At 40.3% G+C, this 17315-nt stretch overlaps 1 protein-coding gene across 4 annotated transcripts in view; it reads right to left on the minus strand.

Annotated features, from left to right (window-relative positions):
- CERS3 (ceramide synthase 3) overlaps positions 1–17190 on the minus strand; it is a 42950-nt gene extending 25760 nt beyond the window's left edge. For 3 of the 4 annotated variants that reach the window (XM_085588943.1, XM_085588941.1, XM_085588944.1), the window contains exons 1-3: positions 9544–17190; positions 3166–3348; positions 1580–1697 (exon numbers count right to left, since the gene is read on the minus strand). In XM_085588943.1, coding sequence (XP_085445069.1) covers positions 1580–1697; positions 3166–3348; positions 9544–9572 — 330 coding nt within the window. In that variant the 5' untranslated portion in view covers positions 9573–17190. The remainder of the gene's footprint in view (positions 1–1579; positions 1698–3165; positions 3349–9543) is intronic. The other variant, XM_085588942.1, reaches the window with a different exon arrangement.
- Between the last annotated feature and the right edge of the window lie 125 nt (positions 17191–17315).

The raw sequence follows: 17315 nt of genomic DNA on the forward strand, positions 1-17315 counted from the left end.
ATTATAAATATTAAAATTTGTTTATATACGAGTATCACAGATGAAAAGTGGCCTGGAATTAAAGTGACCTGAGCTCTGTTCTGAAATCCAAAGCAAGTCAATCCTCCTGAGCAAGGTCCAGAGTGTCCCTCTCCAACACCAGAACTAAACTGGGAGTGGAGCAGGGCCTCGAACTGCCCGTGGCCATGGGGGTGCCACACCTGGGGTCTCTGCATCCCCTCTGCTCCCAAGGTGGCCAGGCCAGCACGTGGCAGTGACACTCCTGCATTTTGGGGAGCTCAGTGCCCACATGCAGCAGCCTGTGGCCTCCTCCCTCTCCTCCATCCCCAAGTGCAGAAGTGTGGGATGACTTCCCAGGGCTGCCTCAGGAGCAAGGAGAGTGTTTGGCTCATCCCTGGGGAAGCTCTTTCCTCCCAAGGGCAGTATGCAAATAGTGGGTGGCAGCTGCTGCCTCCACTGAGGTGAGGCCAGAGCAGGGAGTCTCCTACCCTCAGGAAAACCTCTGGAATGTGAGAAAAGGCACCTGAGCTGCCAGGGAGGGCTGGAGTGCAAACAGCCACTGTGTCCAGTCCACCCTGCTGGCTCCCAGCTCTCCACTTGCCATGCAGGAATAGCGACTCCATTTCCATACAACAGAGCCCAGAGTCCCTCCTCTGCCAGCCAGACTTTCCCAGGCACACTGGTCTCCAAGCTGGACAGCTAAAGGAAGCAGCTGGAATCTTTCCCATGCTCTGAGGAGTCTGAAAATGCTGTGCTGTACTCAAGCAGAAGGAAGGAATGAAACTGAGATTGGGATTCTTGCCCAAAGAGAGAAGAGCTCGTGTGTGAACACCCATGCATCTATTCCTGATGTTATCAGGCAAAAGACACAATAAAAGAATAGCAGAGTTAGGGACAGAATGCCAAGTTCCCCTGTCAATAATGATCAAAATCCCTCATTACTAGAAAGCACATATTTCTTTTCAAAACCAGTGTAGGAAAACTGCAATTGTTTGGGAACTGTAGTCAGGCAAGGGAACTTCCTGAGGCTGCATTCATAGAAAAATACTTGCCTGCCATGAAAAAATTAATGGCCTCATGTTTGAAGGTGACAAGCATTGGCCAATCTTTTTTCCTTGTTCAATTTTAAAAACAAACAGCATGGTAGAAGAAGGATTGCTTTTCTTTCTCACGTAAGCCAGGACTAAGTATGCAGCAACATAACGGATCAAAAGCCTTCCATGCCAGCATTCTGATCTTACTGCCTGCAGTAAATATGATCCTGCTTTCCAACAACAGACATCAGCTGAACTTTTCTCCAGGCAGAATGAGTTAAAGATGAAACACTAATCTTCACTGGAAATATTATTAACAATCTAACCTAGAATGGCATGCCAGAAAATTAAACATCTTAAACATATTTTCTGTTTCGGATGCCATATACCCTTGTCAGCAGAACAGCAACAAAAACCCAAATAAATTAAGTCATCTGTCAATCAGCTGGAACTCATCCCATGATGTCATTGCTGAGAGTTGATTGAAACAGTAAGAGTGGGATTTTCCAAAAGCAAAAAGGGTTTGAAAGAATGAGAATCCTTACTTGGGATGGTTGTCTTGAGCACTCCCGGAAATAACTCTCTAACACAGGATTAGGCTGTGGCTTCACACGTTTTGCATTCTTTATACCCAAAGCTTTTGCTAGAGGTTTAGCAACATATCTGAAAAGACACAGTATGAAAAGCTTTAGAAATACAACACAGTTACAAGACCTTGGCTGTTCTCATGCCAGGATATGAAGAAAACAAACTGGATGCAATTTAATCTGTCACAGAATGTGCCAGTGCACTGAGAAAAAGGGATCTCCCTCTAGCTAATCCCAAGAGGGAACCACAGTTTATCTGCTGTCACACAACAAAGAACCAAGGAATGCAGTTTGTGGCCATGAGGTGCTGTTAAACTCAAGGAAATATCCTGACTTTTGTGGCCATCAGAGAGAGGAGTGTTGGAATTGAGTGAAGGATGACCAGACACTCTCTCCAAGTGCACTCAGGAACTGTCACTGGGCAAGTTCCTCCCAGTGGCAAAGTCACCTGGCACCTTCTTCACTGGGCCACCACCACTGATCCACCCTGGATCCAGCCTGTGGCACACGGCCATTCCCTGAGACCGATGCATTCTCTTTCCATTCCCTTTTCCACCCCAAGTCGCTGCAGAGCGCGCCAAAGGTTTCGCCTTGCTGCTTGGGCAGGGCCTTCAGGAAAGGCCCCTCCCTCCTGCTGCCATGAGCCATGGATTCCTCATTACTCAGAGCAGTGGTCAGCTTTCCCCAGGTTCACTGCAGCCAGATGTGTGGGCTAATTACCCTCAGCACTGCAGTGAGACACATTGGGAATGGTTATGAACATATGATCCAAATTACTTTTGATTTCCAGCATGAATGATCTTATCTGCTTCTGGTTTAAGTCTGTCCAACTTACAACATTCCAAATTTCCTCATTCTGTCCTGAAATAATTATAAAAACCTACTAATCACATCTTTTAGAGGAAAAAGAAAATAAAGTAACGCAAAAAAGGTACAAATAAGTAAGTCAAAACTTAATATGATTGCAGCTTTCTTCTGTGGAGCCAACCTCTGCCTGTCCCCTAAGATTCCAGCTGCTGAAGCAATCCATTTTTTGGTGCCAAAGTAAGGGAAAAAAAGCAACCAGCTTTACTAGATCTGCATAAAATGTTCAAATGAAACTTTGAGATCCCTCCAGTCTGCTTAGCTTGGCCAAAGAGAGACACCTGGGGTCTATCAACCTCACAAATGTTCTGGTGCAGGACCAAATGAGAGGTTTGGTTGAGAGGACAAATCTCTCTATCCTTCCACTGAAAGAGAAAAAGGAAGCCCAAAAGGTTTAGAATTAATTGTATTTCTAGTGAAAGGAGATCATCAGAAGTATCCAAATACTGTTCTAGAAAAGCTGGATAGAAATATTTCCCTTCTGGATTGGGCCGCAGCCACACGTACCTAATAATTAAAATATTTTCCCATTTTCCACCTGCTATGTTATCTGTACTAGATCTTCCTAGTAAACCACCAGCTAATCCTCCTTTATAAAACATAACATTGATCTACAGATATCTCACTTTCAGCATTAATGAGGATTAACATTAGCATCAAATTGCATTCCTGTTCCTTACCTTTCACTGAAGAATCGGATGATCAGCAATACAAAAGCGTATGGGATTGTGACATACAACTGATGTGGTTTGGGAAACACAAGTCCATCACGGTCTACAAAATCTGCCCATGTGCAGTTGATGGGCATCCAGATATTCTCCCACCAGAACCAGCTGTTGAGTGTCTTTAATATGTGTGCCATGCTGAGTAAATAAAGAGAGAATTCAATTTATTCCTCACATATTAAAGAAAAAAATGCACGAAAAACCCCATATTGAGCCTTTTTGTGTAAAGTCAGTAAAGTCAGTGTTCTCAAGGGGGAAAAAAAAAATCATACAGGAAATTAAAACCCTCTTGGTTTAGAGCAAGGAGGTGGGATTATAACCCAGCAGAAGATAAAATAATAAAGCCAAATTTTGATCTGATATAAAGCAATACAGGACCTTTGAAATCTGCACAGGGAGGTACCTGCTGCCTCCTTCCAGTCACTCACACTGCACTGCTGAGTACCTGGTCAAATCTCCTGCAACACTCATGTATTATCTACCATATTCATACTAATGAGAACTGATCTTCCTGAGGCTGCCTTTATAAATTAAATATAAGTGGGAGGAAGAGTGGAAAAGAGATGAGAAGGCCCAGGGAGTGCCTCAATTCCATAAGTAATGAGGACATTGCATTGATGAATTACTGCTGTCTAATATGCTAATGGAAATATACCCTGAATTTGCAAACACCTGTGCACAGGAACAAGTGGGAAAAAGAATACAGTGCATAGCAAGCTTTTTCTGGGAACTGTGGGAAATAATATCATTTAACTGTGACCAAAATCTAGATCAGGAGCAAACATTTAAAATAAGTTCTGTAAGGAAAAAAATTCACTTTGACTAAAGTATTTCATTTTTGTAAAAGCCTCCTTTTTAATTTTTGCAGTCTACATTATATATTTAGAAATTGTTGTTCTCTCATTTATTTATAAGGACTTTACAGTACAAATAGGTTATATATCCTACAAAAATATCCTAATATTGAAGAAAAATAGAAGTTACTATAGCATTTTCCATAAGGCTGAAACACATAACTTTTCCATGATTTCTAGCAATAGCAAATTTGAATTAGTTTTACCATGCTAAAATTTTCTGTAAACCAGGAAAAACATGAGGAAATTAATTATTTCATTCAAACATAGTCTTGATGAGGAAACAGTTGAGCTGGGAGGATGATTTCAACCAAATCTTCATCTCATCAGAAGATCTCCCAGCAATATCTCTGTACAGGATCATGAGTTGAGATTAAACCATGCCAAGGTCAGGCAGCACTTCAGCCCTTGCCATGTTCTTCCAGGGAACATGCTTTTAGTTGTGAAACATCTTCCAGGGTTTTAGTTGTGCCTGCAGCTGGCTCAGGACACCAGGCCCAGAGCACCCCAGACCCAGACACAGCTTTAATTAACACTGGAGTCCATGTTAATTAATGGCCAAATAATCATTGCTGGTCCACACTGGGCTGTTTCCACTAAGCTTGGAGCAGGTTTGTGAAACAGTGACCTGCACCCATCAAACAGAGCTGGTTAACAGATCCATTGACTGGCCAAGCACAGTAGCCAGAATTGAACTATTAATAACCCAGCCATTTAATCTTTTTAAATGCAGGAAGGGGACAGTAAAAACCTCCTCAATGAATAGTGTGTGTATAAGCAAATGCAAAAATAAAGGAGGGGGAAATCACAATTGTTCCTGAGAGACTTTATATGCCAAGTTCCAGCCTAGAGCAATGTTTTACTGCTGAATTATAAACTCCTGGATGTGGGGATTTATGCTGGGGCTGCTAACAGACCCTAAACAGCAGCTTGCAGGCGCCATCCTAATGAAGCAGGGCTGTGAAACATGACATTTTGGGTCAGACAGAAAGGCTTGCAGACAATAGAAGACCAAGGGAGAGCCTTGTTACACAGTTCTGCTTCCTAATATATTTGTATTTTTTAGCTACACTGTGCACTGCAAGCTATCCCTAGCTGTAATTAAAACAGGCCAGTCTGTTAAGGCACAGTGGAAGGAGCACTCTCAGTTGCCTTGTGATGAGATGGGCTGGAGCTGAACATGCACCCAAAACATTTAAACCTTACAAAAGTCCAGTAGTGAATATTTTCTTACTGGATTCCTGGGATCTCACTAATTGATGGCTTTCTTCCACACATAGATGCCTCACCATATGATTACCTATTAAACTAGTTAATATGGCACTATTAAACTAAGCTCATAAGTACATGCCTAATCTTAAAATAGAAGGGAATTCTGGGATTTGAGGTCTGGTCCAGAATTCACATATTTCAGGGGAAATCTTTCCTCACAATCACTAAACAGATTAATCAAAAGGTGAGTTCTCTGAAACTCTTCCTTCTGTAATCCCTGTATTTGTACCAGGACTGGCCCATGGGGGTTAGACCATCCCTGAGGAACATTGCCCAAGTGATTCTGACAAAACCAATGTCAAGATTCCAAATCTGTCTGCAGCCTGTTCTTAAATTTCATTACCCTTAAACTGGATGTTTTCACTGCAGCAAATCAGGCAGCGACAGGGGGCAGCTCTGGCCACCAGTCCCAGTGCTGGGGTCAGGCTGGAGATATTGGATTTCAGCAGTAGATGGTTTTTTACCTGCACAAACTGTCACAAGTTTTCTCCCCTGCAAATGCTGCTTTCAAAGAATAGGCAGCAGATGCAAAGGTCAAGCTTGGCCTGATTTGGGACCAGCTCTAACTAAAAACTTTAAGTCCTACCCAGCCTAAAGCTCCTATTGCTGCGTGCTGAGCTTGGAGCTTCTCACAGCACCAAGCAAGCAGGAGTGAGAAATCCAGAAGTGAGTGACTCATTCTGCCCAGCCTAGGGTGAAAAACCTCTGCCTCTTCCCAGAACCCTATCCACAGACCAGCTCTGCCAGGAGCACTTCCATTGAAAAAACTGGAGTCCTTGCTCTGGAAGGGGCTAAAAGTCAGTCAAAAATAAAGATATTTTTAAAAAACTGAAGGTCCTCTGCATCTCAGGGATTAAATATTCCCAGTAAAGAAATCAAATCACCACTCTGCTACAGAAGGATCACCTCTGTAGCTTAATCTACTTTTAATGGGCTAGTGCAAAACAGGAAAATCAGGAATGATTACTTAAGGAACTGCATCCTTTGTAATTAAAGGAAAGCCCACACAGTTGGCAAGTACCAATGTGAAGTTTCTTTCACACTGCTGTTTCTTGAACCATGGATATATTCAATATAAAAAGTCCTCATATTTTTAATGATATTAAACAAAGAAAAAATAAAGGGGCAAATTTGAGGTTGACAAAAGCTGTGTGGCTGCATTTTGCAAAACAAATTCAGGAGCTGCTTTGAAGTGGAATTTCTGGCTGCCGCAGTCTGAGGAATTAATAAAAAGAAACTGAGCCAAAGCTTTGATTGTATTGTCTGCACAAAAGCTCTTGCTTGAAAACTCCATTTCCAAAGGCAGGACTGAGAAAAGGAGATATCCAGGTTTGCAGGATGTATTAGGAGGATTTCCTGTCCTTATTTACTGAATAAATTACAAAAGCCAATGGATAAACAACACAAACACGCAAGTGAATGTAACCTTAATTCTCCTAAGCATCCCCTTAGTCTCCTCAGTGAGGCTCCAGAGGTGTAACAGGGAAAGACTGAAATCAGCAAAAAGAACATAATTCTCCTATTCCCTTCATAATTTGGCAGAACTGGCAAAGCTGGTGCAGTGACTGTTGGGAAAAATGAAGCCTCAGATATCAAAAGAGATAGCAAAGCTGTTCCAAGCTGTCCATCCTCAACATGAAATAACAGTGGTTTAAAAGAGCAAAAAAAAATCAGATCCACCATATCACAGGCTTTGGTTTTGCTTAAGACTCAGCAATATTTCCAGGAGTTAACACACAAGTTTCAGCTACAGATTTGTGTTCTGCTACAGACTTTTTTTTTTATTTTTGACATTGTGTGAAGAATCCCAACTGCATCTACCAAATGAAACAGCTGAGCAGAGATGGGTCCTGCACACTGACCTGTGGTTTGTGGAGGAAGGGACTGAAGGAAGGATGTTGGATTGCTGCTGCCACCTCTTTGCATCCTGTCTTACCTTGTTTGTGGCAGTGGGAAAACAGGATTCCAGTTGAATTCTGCACAGCCCGAGTCAGGGGTGGCTGACACCTCTCCCAGCCCACACAGCAGCAGGGGCAGCACAGAATAAAGGAGCTGCTGGACTCAGTTTCTTACAATGAAACCCCAAAATACTGAATTCAAACAGCTGAATTAATTAAGATTGCTGTGGGACCTTTCACTTCACATTTACTCCCTGGCTTGTACAAATTTCAACTGTAAACACTTTAAGTGCCTCATTACAAGGAAATTGCAGCATTTTACTTTTTACTGTTCTTTCACATTACCTTGTAACTTGGGTACTACATCGAGCAGGCAAAAAATAGCACTTTGAATAAATCTCAATTAAGGTGGCAAGTTTTTATTTCTCCCTGTTCTCTGAGAGGAAATCAAAACCACAAAAAAGTGAATCAGACTTCTTTGAAATCATTCATTTTCTGGGTAAAAGTCACCATGCTCTCTCTCTACTTAAAGGTAAATAATTTTTGAGCAGCTAAAATGGTTTTGGGTGATGGCAGGCTGCTGAGAAAAGTGAAATACAATTCTCTCATAGTGCAAACGATGTCCACTTTCAAGCTTTAAAAATCCATAACGTGAACAGAGTGGAATAGAGAGCTATGAAATAACTTAAGTAACTGCAACAATTTTGAGATGAAAAGTAGTTATTGGAAAACAACCTAACCCTATCCAAGCTAGAGGTTCTTAATAGATGATTAATTCCCAAAAACTTTGAACAAACTTAAAGGAACAACACTTGTTGCTTTAAGAACTTAGTAACACTTATCAGAATGTAAAGACAAATCTTTTAAATTATGAGACTTTTTTTTACTATTTACTATTTTTTTTTTTACTTATTTTTACTATTGGGGAAAAATGCAAAAAGGATATTTTTTTTTTCTTTTTGCAGCTTACCAAAGCTTTGTTTGAAATACAAACTTGAAGTCGAACTTAAAATGCTTAAGCTACATCATGGAGATTTTACCAGAGCTGTTTCACTTATTTAAGGTGAGAGTTAAGGGCAGAGAAGAATTGAGCAGCACAGGAGACACAGAGGTCAGGACAAGCAGTGGGAAGCACAGAGCATGTGGAGGCAGCAGAAGAGTGAAAACCAGGGAGGAGACCTGAAGGTGGAGAGGCTCTTGCCTTTTCCACCTTCAGTGAATGACTCAAGGTTTTAAATTAGCCCTTGGAAGGCAGGAGAGGGACAGGATTGGTGCATTTGCACTCTGGAGAACTCTGTTTGCTAGAGAACCTCCAGCCGTGGTGTGCACCAGGGGCTCACACTTGGCCATCTGTTGATCCCCACAGCACCCTGAGCCAAGGCTGCTGTGCACCCCCATTCCCTGGGGTTCCCAGCTCCCTCCTGGTTATCCCTCCTCTGCAGTTCAACCTGCCCAGACATTCCCCACCCACAAAGACATCTGGAGGAGGAGCTAGAAGGGAACTGGTCTTTCATTATTTCAGCCACTTTGCCATCCTTTTCATGTCCTAACAAATGCAAGGGAAATTTTCAGCTGAAGCACAGCCTCTTCTGCAGTCCTGGCAGCCAGCTGAAGGGCTGAGCTAGGAAGGTAGTGAGAAATAGATAGATTGCAACAATATGATTGGGGTTCTTCCCTCTCAATGTTGTGGCATTACTATGAAATAACCCCCTCTGGCAGCTTGTTTAGGTGTGTTATGCATAGCACAAGCTTCTTCAGAGCTTCAAAAGGTAAGTCTTATTAAAAAAAACCAAAACACCAAACCTCTGTTAAACTGAATTTTGTAAAGGACTTTTCTTTTTCTTAGCATTTTACATAGAAAAAATGTAGAAGTAGCTTTTACAAACTACTAAAATTCAAGGGGTTTCTCTTATATAATAATATCTAAATCATTAGTTAACATTTATTCCTATTAAGAAAAATTTCTCCCAGTCCAGAAAGAAGTACTGTTACAAGCACTTAACAGGATAATGGTACAAAAAGTAGAAAGGCAAAGCTACTACTGTAACCAGTATTGCCTTTTTTCTTTCAATAGAAAGCAGTTCTCATAGGTTGGAATACTTAGTGGCAAAATATAAAATCTCATTAATGTCATTCCATTCTTAATCTGAAGACTACTCACAGGAGTTACTCTACTCTTCCCATATAAAACAATGTTAAAGACCAGCACATGCTGACAAATCAAAACACAGGCTGATGCGAGGACAGGGGGAAAAAACCCAACAAAATGGACCAGAGCAGGAAAAAAGGGCAGAAAAATGAACTCTTACCTTTCAGATGTTGCAGTCAAAGAGACCATAAGCACATTAGCAGGGAAGAGGCATCACACTCACTACTCTGACCGAGGTAAACACGCCCTATCTCCAGAACCCTTTCAAATTCTTCTGAGACCCACCCAGCAAAGCTGCACTTCAAGATTTCTGACTGAAGGCAATCCTGATGTCATCCACATCACCCCGTGGAACTCGGCAGCAGCAGTGCCACTGCCTTCCCTGGCTCCTTTCAACACAGCAGATGAAGAAATGTTTGAAGTCACGTGGCTTCTGTTGCATGATGAGAATTTGTCTCACCATAAATTGCTCCACACACACACACGGGAGGATGCTGAAAAGGGAGCACCAAAAACATCACTCTGACAGGTTTTAGATGAAGGGTGAGGTTTTGAATAAAGTTAGAGAAAGGTTTCTATTCCTATTGAGCACTCTCAGCAGTACTTCCTGCCTCAATCAGCTGATGAATGTTTTACAACAAGTGCTCCAGTTCCTCAGAAGATCTAAAATGGAATTTCTGAAATTCTTAAAGCAGAAGAAAGCACACACTGAGCGTGTGTTTGGTTAGAGATACCATAGAAACAAGGCAGTTTTACTTCACCTGATTGTTAACTTCTTTTCTAATTCCATGACTAAGGAATCAAGGAATTGAAAGTCATTCCTCAGCAGCTCTCCCCAGTTTCAAATAATAACAGCCTTCAGAAGTGCTGGCATTACTTTGCATTCTGGTGGACACATTAATGTGGAGAAGCCAGGAGCAGAGAACCTTTTATTAGCCTTTTCTTCCTGCTTGCAGTCAGCAAACAGCAACCCAGGAAATGGGACCAGACTTGTCAGAGTTGAGCCGAAGCTCCATCTCAGCCAGCCCTCTGTCAGAAAGGAGCCAGGAGCAGATGGCTTTGGGAGAGCACAGGAATGGAAGAAACACAGAATAGTAACTGCTAAGGCCCCCAGCCATCAGTACTTTGGGGCTCTAAGACTTCTTAAACCACAGAAGGCATCTATAGGAATAACAGTGGAGAAGTTCCCTCCTGCAGGCCTTCCTTCCCCCAACCCCTTTGGAGCATATTGAAACTTCCATCTGAATCTGTAAGCCTGCCATGAAAGAAGATGGGACCCAGGCAATATTTGGAACCTCTTCATTTATTTCCCCTCATGAGAAAATGGGCTTCTTCATACAGCATTTCTTTAATTTTAGGTATTACATCCTGCAGCTATTGCAAGTCTTTGGTCCTTCCATAGAACTGGGAGCAGTATTCAATAGCCTGATGCACCAGAGAAACACTAAACATGAAAGAGTATTTTAGAAAAGATTATGCCTTGGCTGCTGCTTTAAATACCTCCAAACTTCCCCACATCAGAATGAACCACTGCTGTGAACCAAGCAGAAGATTTAGGAACTCTCTGCCAATTAGGAAAGCCTAGAGCGAGCTGATTCATACATCACTTGGCCAACGCTGGGCCAGGAATGGAAGAGGCAATTGGCAGCAACATCTTTCTTATGCTTAAAACCACAATTTCTTCACTGTTACAATAGATTGCAAAAAAAAAGTTTGGTTGACTGAAGCAAACATGGGACTGCTACAAAAGAAAAAAAAGGAATATGTGTTTTGACACCCTTTTTGAGCAGCATTTGTTAGACTGGCACCACCTGCATAGGATACTATTACAAGATTAAAGATATTCTCTGGTAAATAACAAGCTAATCATACCCCCTTGATTAAAGTGCCCACTGACCTTACAATTATCTCTGCACCTCCACAGTGCTTATCCTTCAGGAGTCTTAAATTTGAATGATAAAAAAAACAAACAAACAAACAAAAAAACCAAAAAATACCTTAGTCTGCACATCTCACTGAGAAAGTAAAAATTTAAAAGTTTAAGTGCTACTATTCCTTACTTGCAGCCTAATAGCTACTCATTCATTGGACACTTGAATATAATTAAATATAATAATATAACTAAATATAGCTAGATAATGGAGACATGCCTTTGACTCAATTATTTTACACATCACTGGGAATTATGTATAAGTTCCCAGTAAAAAAAAAGTATTACAACAAAGTAAGAAAAATTCACTTCTTTCAGAAAATGTCACAAAATGTGCCTCTTTCTTTTCCAGCCAGCTGAATTAATGTAATAAATTACAGTGAATCCACACAGTGGGTGTGAGCTTTCAACTGAGCTTCCAAGCAGTTACATAAGAGAGTTTATAGTATTAGTAAACTTTCTCACTAGAGAAAACTCTCCTGGCAAATCTTTGAGACAGTATTAAATCTTAAACTTCTAGAATCAGAGCTGTTGTCTGTGGTGGCACCTGCGGAGGGAGTAAAAAAACCAAAACCCCAAAACCATCCCAAAAACCCCTAAGGATTTCTTTTGTTTCCCTCAATATTAAAAAAAAATAAAAAAATTGAAGTAATGTGGGGAGACAAAAATCAATGTTATAAATATACTGTCTGTTAGTACCTAATGATTTTTGCTACCTGATTGTCTCAATGTTAACCAAATCTTCGTCATATGTATACATGGAGGAAAAGTAAGAATCAGTTTGATCTAATAATAATTTGCCCTCTGAATTCTCTCTTCACCACCAGTGAAACCCATCTCTTTGCCATCAAGAATTCCTTCAAGATTAAAGTAAAAAAACTTGACATTCCTGTCCTTTCTTCTCCTCAAGAATCAACAAAAGCCTGAAAATGAATCATTCCAAGTCACGTGTCACGGTATCATAATTCAAAACCTTGCAATCTGTAGTTTAAAAGCTAAAGATCCTTCTTTTCACAGGAATTCACACCTTCTAATATGCCAGTCTTCCCTTACATAAAAGGAATGAAAAAATCTCAAAAAGCTTTTTCCTCAAGATGTTTCTTCCTAGTAATGACCTGATTCATAATCCAGATCCTTACAGGGAGAGGTCCACTAAGGAGAGGCTCGTTAGTAATTAATTAGTAATGCCATCTGTCATAAATAAAGACTAAATACCTGATTTTGAATGAAGCAACCATTAAGGCAATAGATATTCATCATCCACAAATGCCATTGCAGGAGCAAATGAGGAAAATTTTAACACACAGATTAAAGTCTTCAATTAAATGAAATTAAATCTTCAATTAAATCTTTCACAATTGTTGTTTCAGAATTTGATTCCCATGAATTTTAGCCAGAAAGAAAATTTATTGCTTCAAGAATCTATGCTTTAATATTAAGGAGGAAGATGACTTGGATGAAGTGGGTCAAGAGAGGATGTCAGGAGCAATAGTAGAAGGATAAAGTCAGTGAAGGGAAGGAACACACTCTGCTGCTGGTCCACTCTGCCATAGGCTTTGGATATGCCTCAGGAAAAAAGGCTCCAGGAAAAGACATTACCTGGGGACTGCCTTCCAACCAATTTCTCTCACACACTCAACCACCAAGGCCAGGAACACCACAATTATGCTCTCTTACAACCCCTTGGCTGGATTCCATTTAAATTCTGAACACACCCTTTATCAATAAGCCTCCTGGACAGGAATTAAGAAGCCTCTCCTATGCAGGGACACAGAGATGTGATTTGCTGAAGAGATCATCTGCTTACAGTTTGGTTGTGACATTCTTTATACAAAATCCTAATTGTTTTGTCTTTAAATTATCTTGGTGAGAAGGCTTTTTTCCCTTTCCCTTGATTTAGCATCAACTTGTCTATACTTGTCAAAATCCCTTTTCTGCTAACCAGAAACACCAGAAAAGTCAACTATAACTGCTTATCTATATAAAGAACTTCCACCAAGTTTGTTCCAGTACATTTGCAAAGGCAAAAGTCACGTTTTCCTCTCCACCTACAGCACTGCCAATTCACCCAAACAACACTCCTGTGTGCTGCCACTATCTGAAAATGCAGGAGAATAATTCACACAATCTTCTGGCTGCAACAATAAGAGATTTAACAATTAATCCAATAAACACAGAGAGTTTCTTAATCACAATTCCTTTGATGCTTCACACTCAGCAATTCCCACTTAAGCATCAGCTCTAAGTGACAATTACAGAAAATAGTGGCATCTCACTGGTCAGGGAGATAAATAATTTTCTAAAAAATTTGGTTGAGTTTGGTATTTGCTGCTCAATGGGTCTTTGCCTGACTTTCACAGTAGCTGTAATGGTATCAGCAGAAAGGCATGAATTTCATGAAGAATATAAATTTTATCAAGGAAGCCAAATACTAGAGGTAAATGTCCAGAAAGCAATAATTTCTGTTTCAGTTAAATCCCTCCATGAAAGATCTGTAGATACAAAGTCACTCCAAGATCTGACAAACCCTGGAAGGTGACACTTGAAGATAAAGCTTTTTCCTTTCCATCAAGGAAAGAAATATGGACATAGGATTTTGTCATTTATCTTTTTTACTTAATCGATATACATTCCTTTGCAAAATAGCCACATATTAATACATGAATAATAATTTGAAGTCTATTACTTCCTCAAATGCTAAGGGCATTTGAATGTGTCTGAAGTTCCATAGAAAATTAATTTTTAACTCTCAAGAACTAGGATGAGATGGGATAGATACTTGGACAACTCCAATTAGCAGCTACAATTCCTGACAATTTCAGAATATGGACCTGCAAACCTTCCCTACAAACTTTAAGGAAGCCAACATTCAGCAGTGCTCACTTTTGAGGTTGCATGTGCTATTTTTTCCAAAAAATGACATTTTTTTCAAATCTCCCTAAAAGGACACTGCTGACTGGCAAAACTCGTGTTTTGCAGTACAGGAAAAGTAGAAATCAGAAATAACTAAGGATATTGTAATTCTCCATGCATTTTACTATAAAATATATTTTATTCCTTCCATTCATGATGTAAGCCAGCACCAAGTCAGCTGGTCCATTAAAGGGCATCTCTGTCAGTTATCAGCAATAAACTCATTTACACAACAGTTAAGAAGATAATGACTTAGAAAAGCTTAAATCCCTGAGGTATTACTCAATCAAGTCAGGTTCCATGTCTGCTGTGGAGGTAGGGACAGTAAAAGACTGTCTGCCATCCATTCTGACACACAATTGGCTTCTAACAAGGTTTCAGAGTGAACCAGGCAGCCCAGAAGGGTTGAACAAAATACAGCAAGAATTTACAAACTCATTAGGATAACTCTAAGGGAAAACACACTGAAGTAACATTGTTATGACCACAATATATTCACTCCTACTGACACTGTGATAAATCTCTGATACTGACTTCAGAAACTATCCCAGACTGACTCTGGAAGAAGTACAAACAAAGCTTATCCTACAGTGATAAACCAGGGAACAACCAAGGCTCCCTATTCCCAGCTTTTCAAAGGTATAGAGGTTCCCAAGGTTGGTTTTTATTCTTGTATTACGGGATTAAAACCTGTACTACAAGTCTTAAAAGCAGAATGGAAAGCAGCCATAATAATATTGGAAAAAATCCAGTTTGAAGAACCACAGTTATGGAATTGCCTGGATTCAGTTGTAGCTGCAATCAAGCTCTACAAACATTCAGTTAAAAAGTTAAAAAAATGTTCTTTTTAAAAAGCACATCCTCTAAGCAACTTGTAGTGCTATTTACCTCATTAAAGCTTAACTTATTCTATTGATTTTGAAGGTAAACTCCACCAAACAACTGTATTAATGGCAAACGGAACATTTCAGGAGGAATCCTCAGATAGAAAACTGTGGTCACACAGGTCACCTGATTGTTCTGTGTCCTGCTTTGAAATAATACAAGAAAAGTTGACAGTTATCAATCCCCAAAGGTAAGGCACATTGATCTCCTGGTAACCACTGACCCAATTCCCAAGTTCTAACTTAACATTGGTAACAGGTTCCACAGCTGAATTAATTTGTTCTAGGACATGAAATAACAGCTGTGCTTAAAAACTTTATATCATTGAAAACCCCAACCAAAACCTAACCAAACCACTTTCTACACTCACCAATTGATTAAAACACAAATTCTTTAGCAAGGTGCTTTTTTTGTGATTGGTTTTCTCAATACAGCCAAAGAAGTCCAATCCACCTTCATGGTTCCCCTTCAACTTGTGTGCAATAAAAAAACCTCAACTCATCAATTTAACTCCATCTTAGGTCATAAATGGTAAAATATCAACACATTAAGGTATCTAGTTGCCAGATACAAACTATGTTTACCCACTTTTATAACTAAAACATTCTGAGAATTAAAACAATGGCTATCTGAGAAGGGAAACAACTTCTAATACTTCTAATAACCAGGTGGGCACAAAATCAGCCTCAAGCCTGTAAGATTTAAATATAATTGGACTGCAGTTGGATTTGCTGTATTAAAAAAAAAAAAAATCCAGTTATGGGCACCTACATTCCTTGCTACATTCTACACACTAGGACTTATCCAAAATTATCACATCATTCTACCTTTCCCACTCAGCTTATCATATCAGTGTCAGAGATACTGCTGCAATTTAGACACTTCCAACTGGTAAAGTGTAGATAAAGAAATGCTGAACAATCCTATATTCAGTGCAAACAGTGGAATTAATTAAAATAAACTAGTCAGCAAAGGTTTGATTAGAAAAGGAGTGAGGATAGTGGAAAGGATTTCACTGAAATATAAGTACCTACCTACTTTGAAAATTGTGAACTTGAGAAACTCTTGCTCAACCACCTCGCCCATGGCATTTCCTGTGTTTGAACTGAGAAGTTCCCAAGTGTCTGGAGCTGCATCTCTGAACACGCCCAGAGGGATTTCAGTCCTGACAGAAATGAGCAACTCAGCAGCTACAGCATAACTGGGCTCAAACAAAGAGAAGCCAGGCATGTTGCTGCCCTGGACAACTCCAGGGTTAGTTCTTAACTACAGCAACTGCAGGCAAGAATGGAAAGGTTTCCATTCCTTGGCATTCCCACTCACCCCTCTGCACAACAGCTGTCTTGATCTCAGCAAGAAACCATGGTACAGCAAACACCCAGAATGTTCAGATCTCCTTCATGCCAGTGAAGAGGATCACTCCTTCCTACCTAAAACACTGCTGTCATCCTGAAGGAAGAAGACTGAGGTCCAAATCTCCTTGTCTGTGAATTCATACCATTCCAATGGCACTGGAGAACACTGGAGCTGCCAGCTAAGGGATCCCATAAGCTACACTGTTTTCTTCCTCTCTCAGTTGCATTGATTCACCAGTCAGGGCTAAAGACTAATCTAGAAGATAGCCACAGAGATTTGAAAGTCAGCAACCTGCTCCAGAGACTGTTCATCTTAGATCAGTATCTATTTTAATTTAACACTAAATTTCTATTCAAAGGCAAGAGAGCACTTACTTGTTCTCAGTGAGAACAGAGCACTTACCTTCAAGAGCAGATCCTAAAAGGAAAGGTGCTTCCCACAGCTCTGAAGAGGTCTGAGGTTTTTCCAGTGCTCCTGTTGTCAGTACTTTCCCAGTGCCTAACCCTTGGCAGATCATTAGAAGCTGCAGGTTAAATGCAGCAGCATCAGGTGCTTTCCTGCTAAGTGCACACTGTCTTGGATCCTGCTCTGAACTTGCTCCCCCAGGCAAGCTCTCAGACACTCACTTTTCCGGTTATTCAAATTACATCTAATAGAAGATATAAATACAATAATTTAACATCTCCAATATCCTTCTCACTGCACTGGAATCACTTACTTTCTAACTCTTTCTGATTTAAATTTATTAAATATACATCCTATATTTATAGGAAATGCATGGTGGATGCAAAAATTCTGTTGGAATGTCACTTCTGCATCACCTAAGCTAAATTAAAGATATAATGCTC

The sequence above is a fragment of the Lonchura striata genome, chromosome 10 (genome assembly GCF_050655825.1).
Source record: "Lonchura striata isolate lonStrDom1 chromosome 10, ASM5065582v1, whole genome shotgun sequence".
In the NCBI taxonomy this organism is placed as follows: domain Eukaryota; kingdom Metazoa; phylum Chordata; class Aves; order Passeriformes; family Estrildidae; genus Lonchura; species Lonchura striata.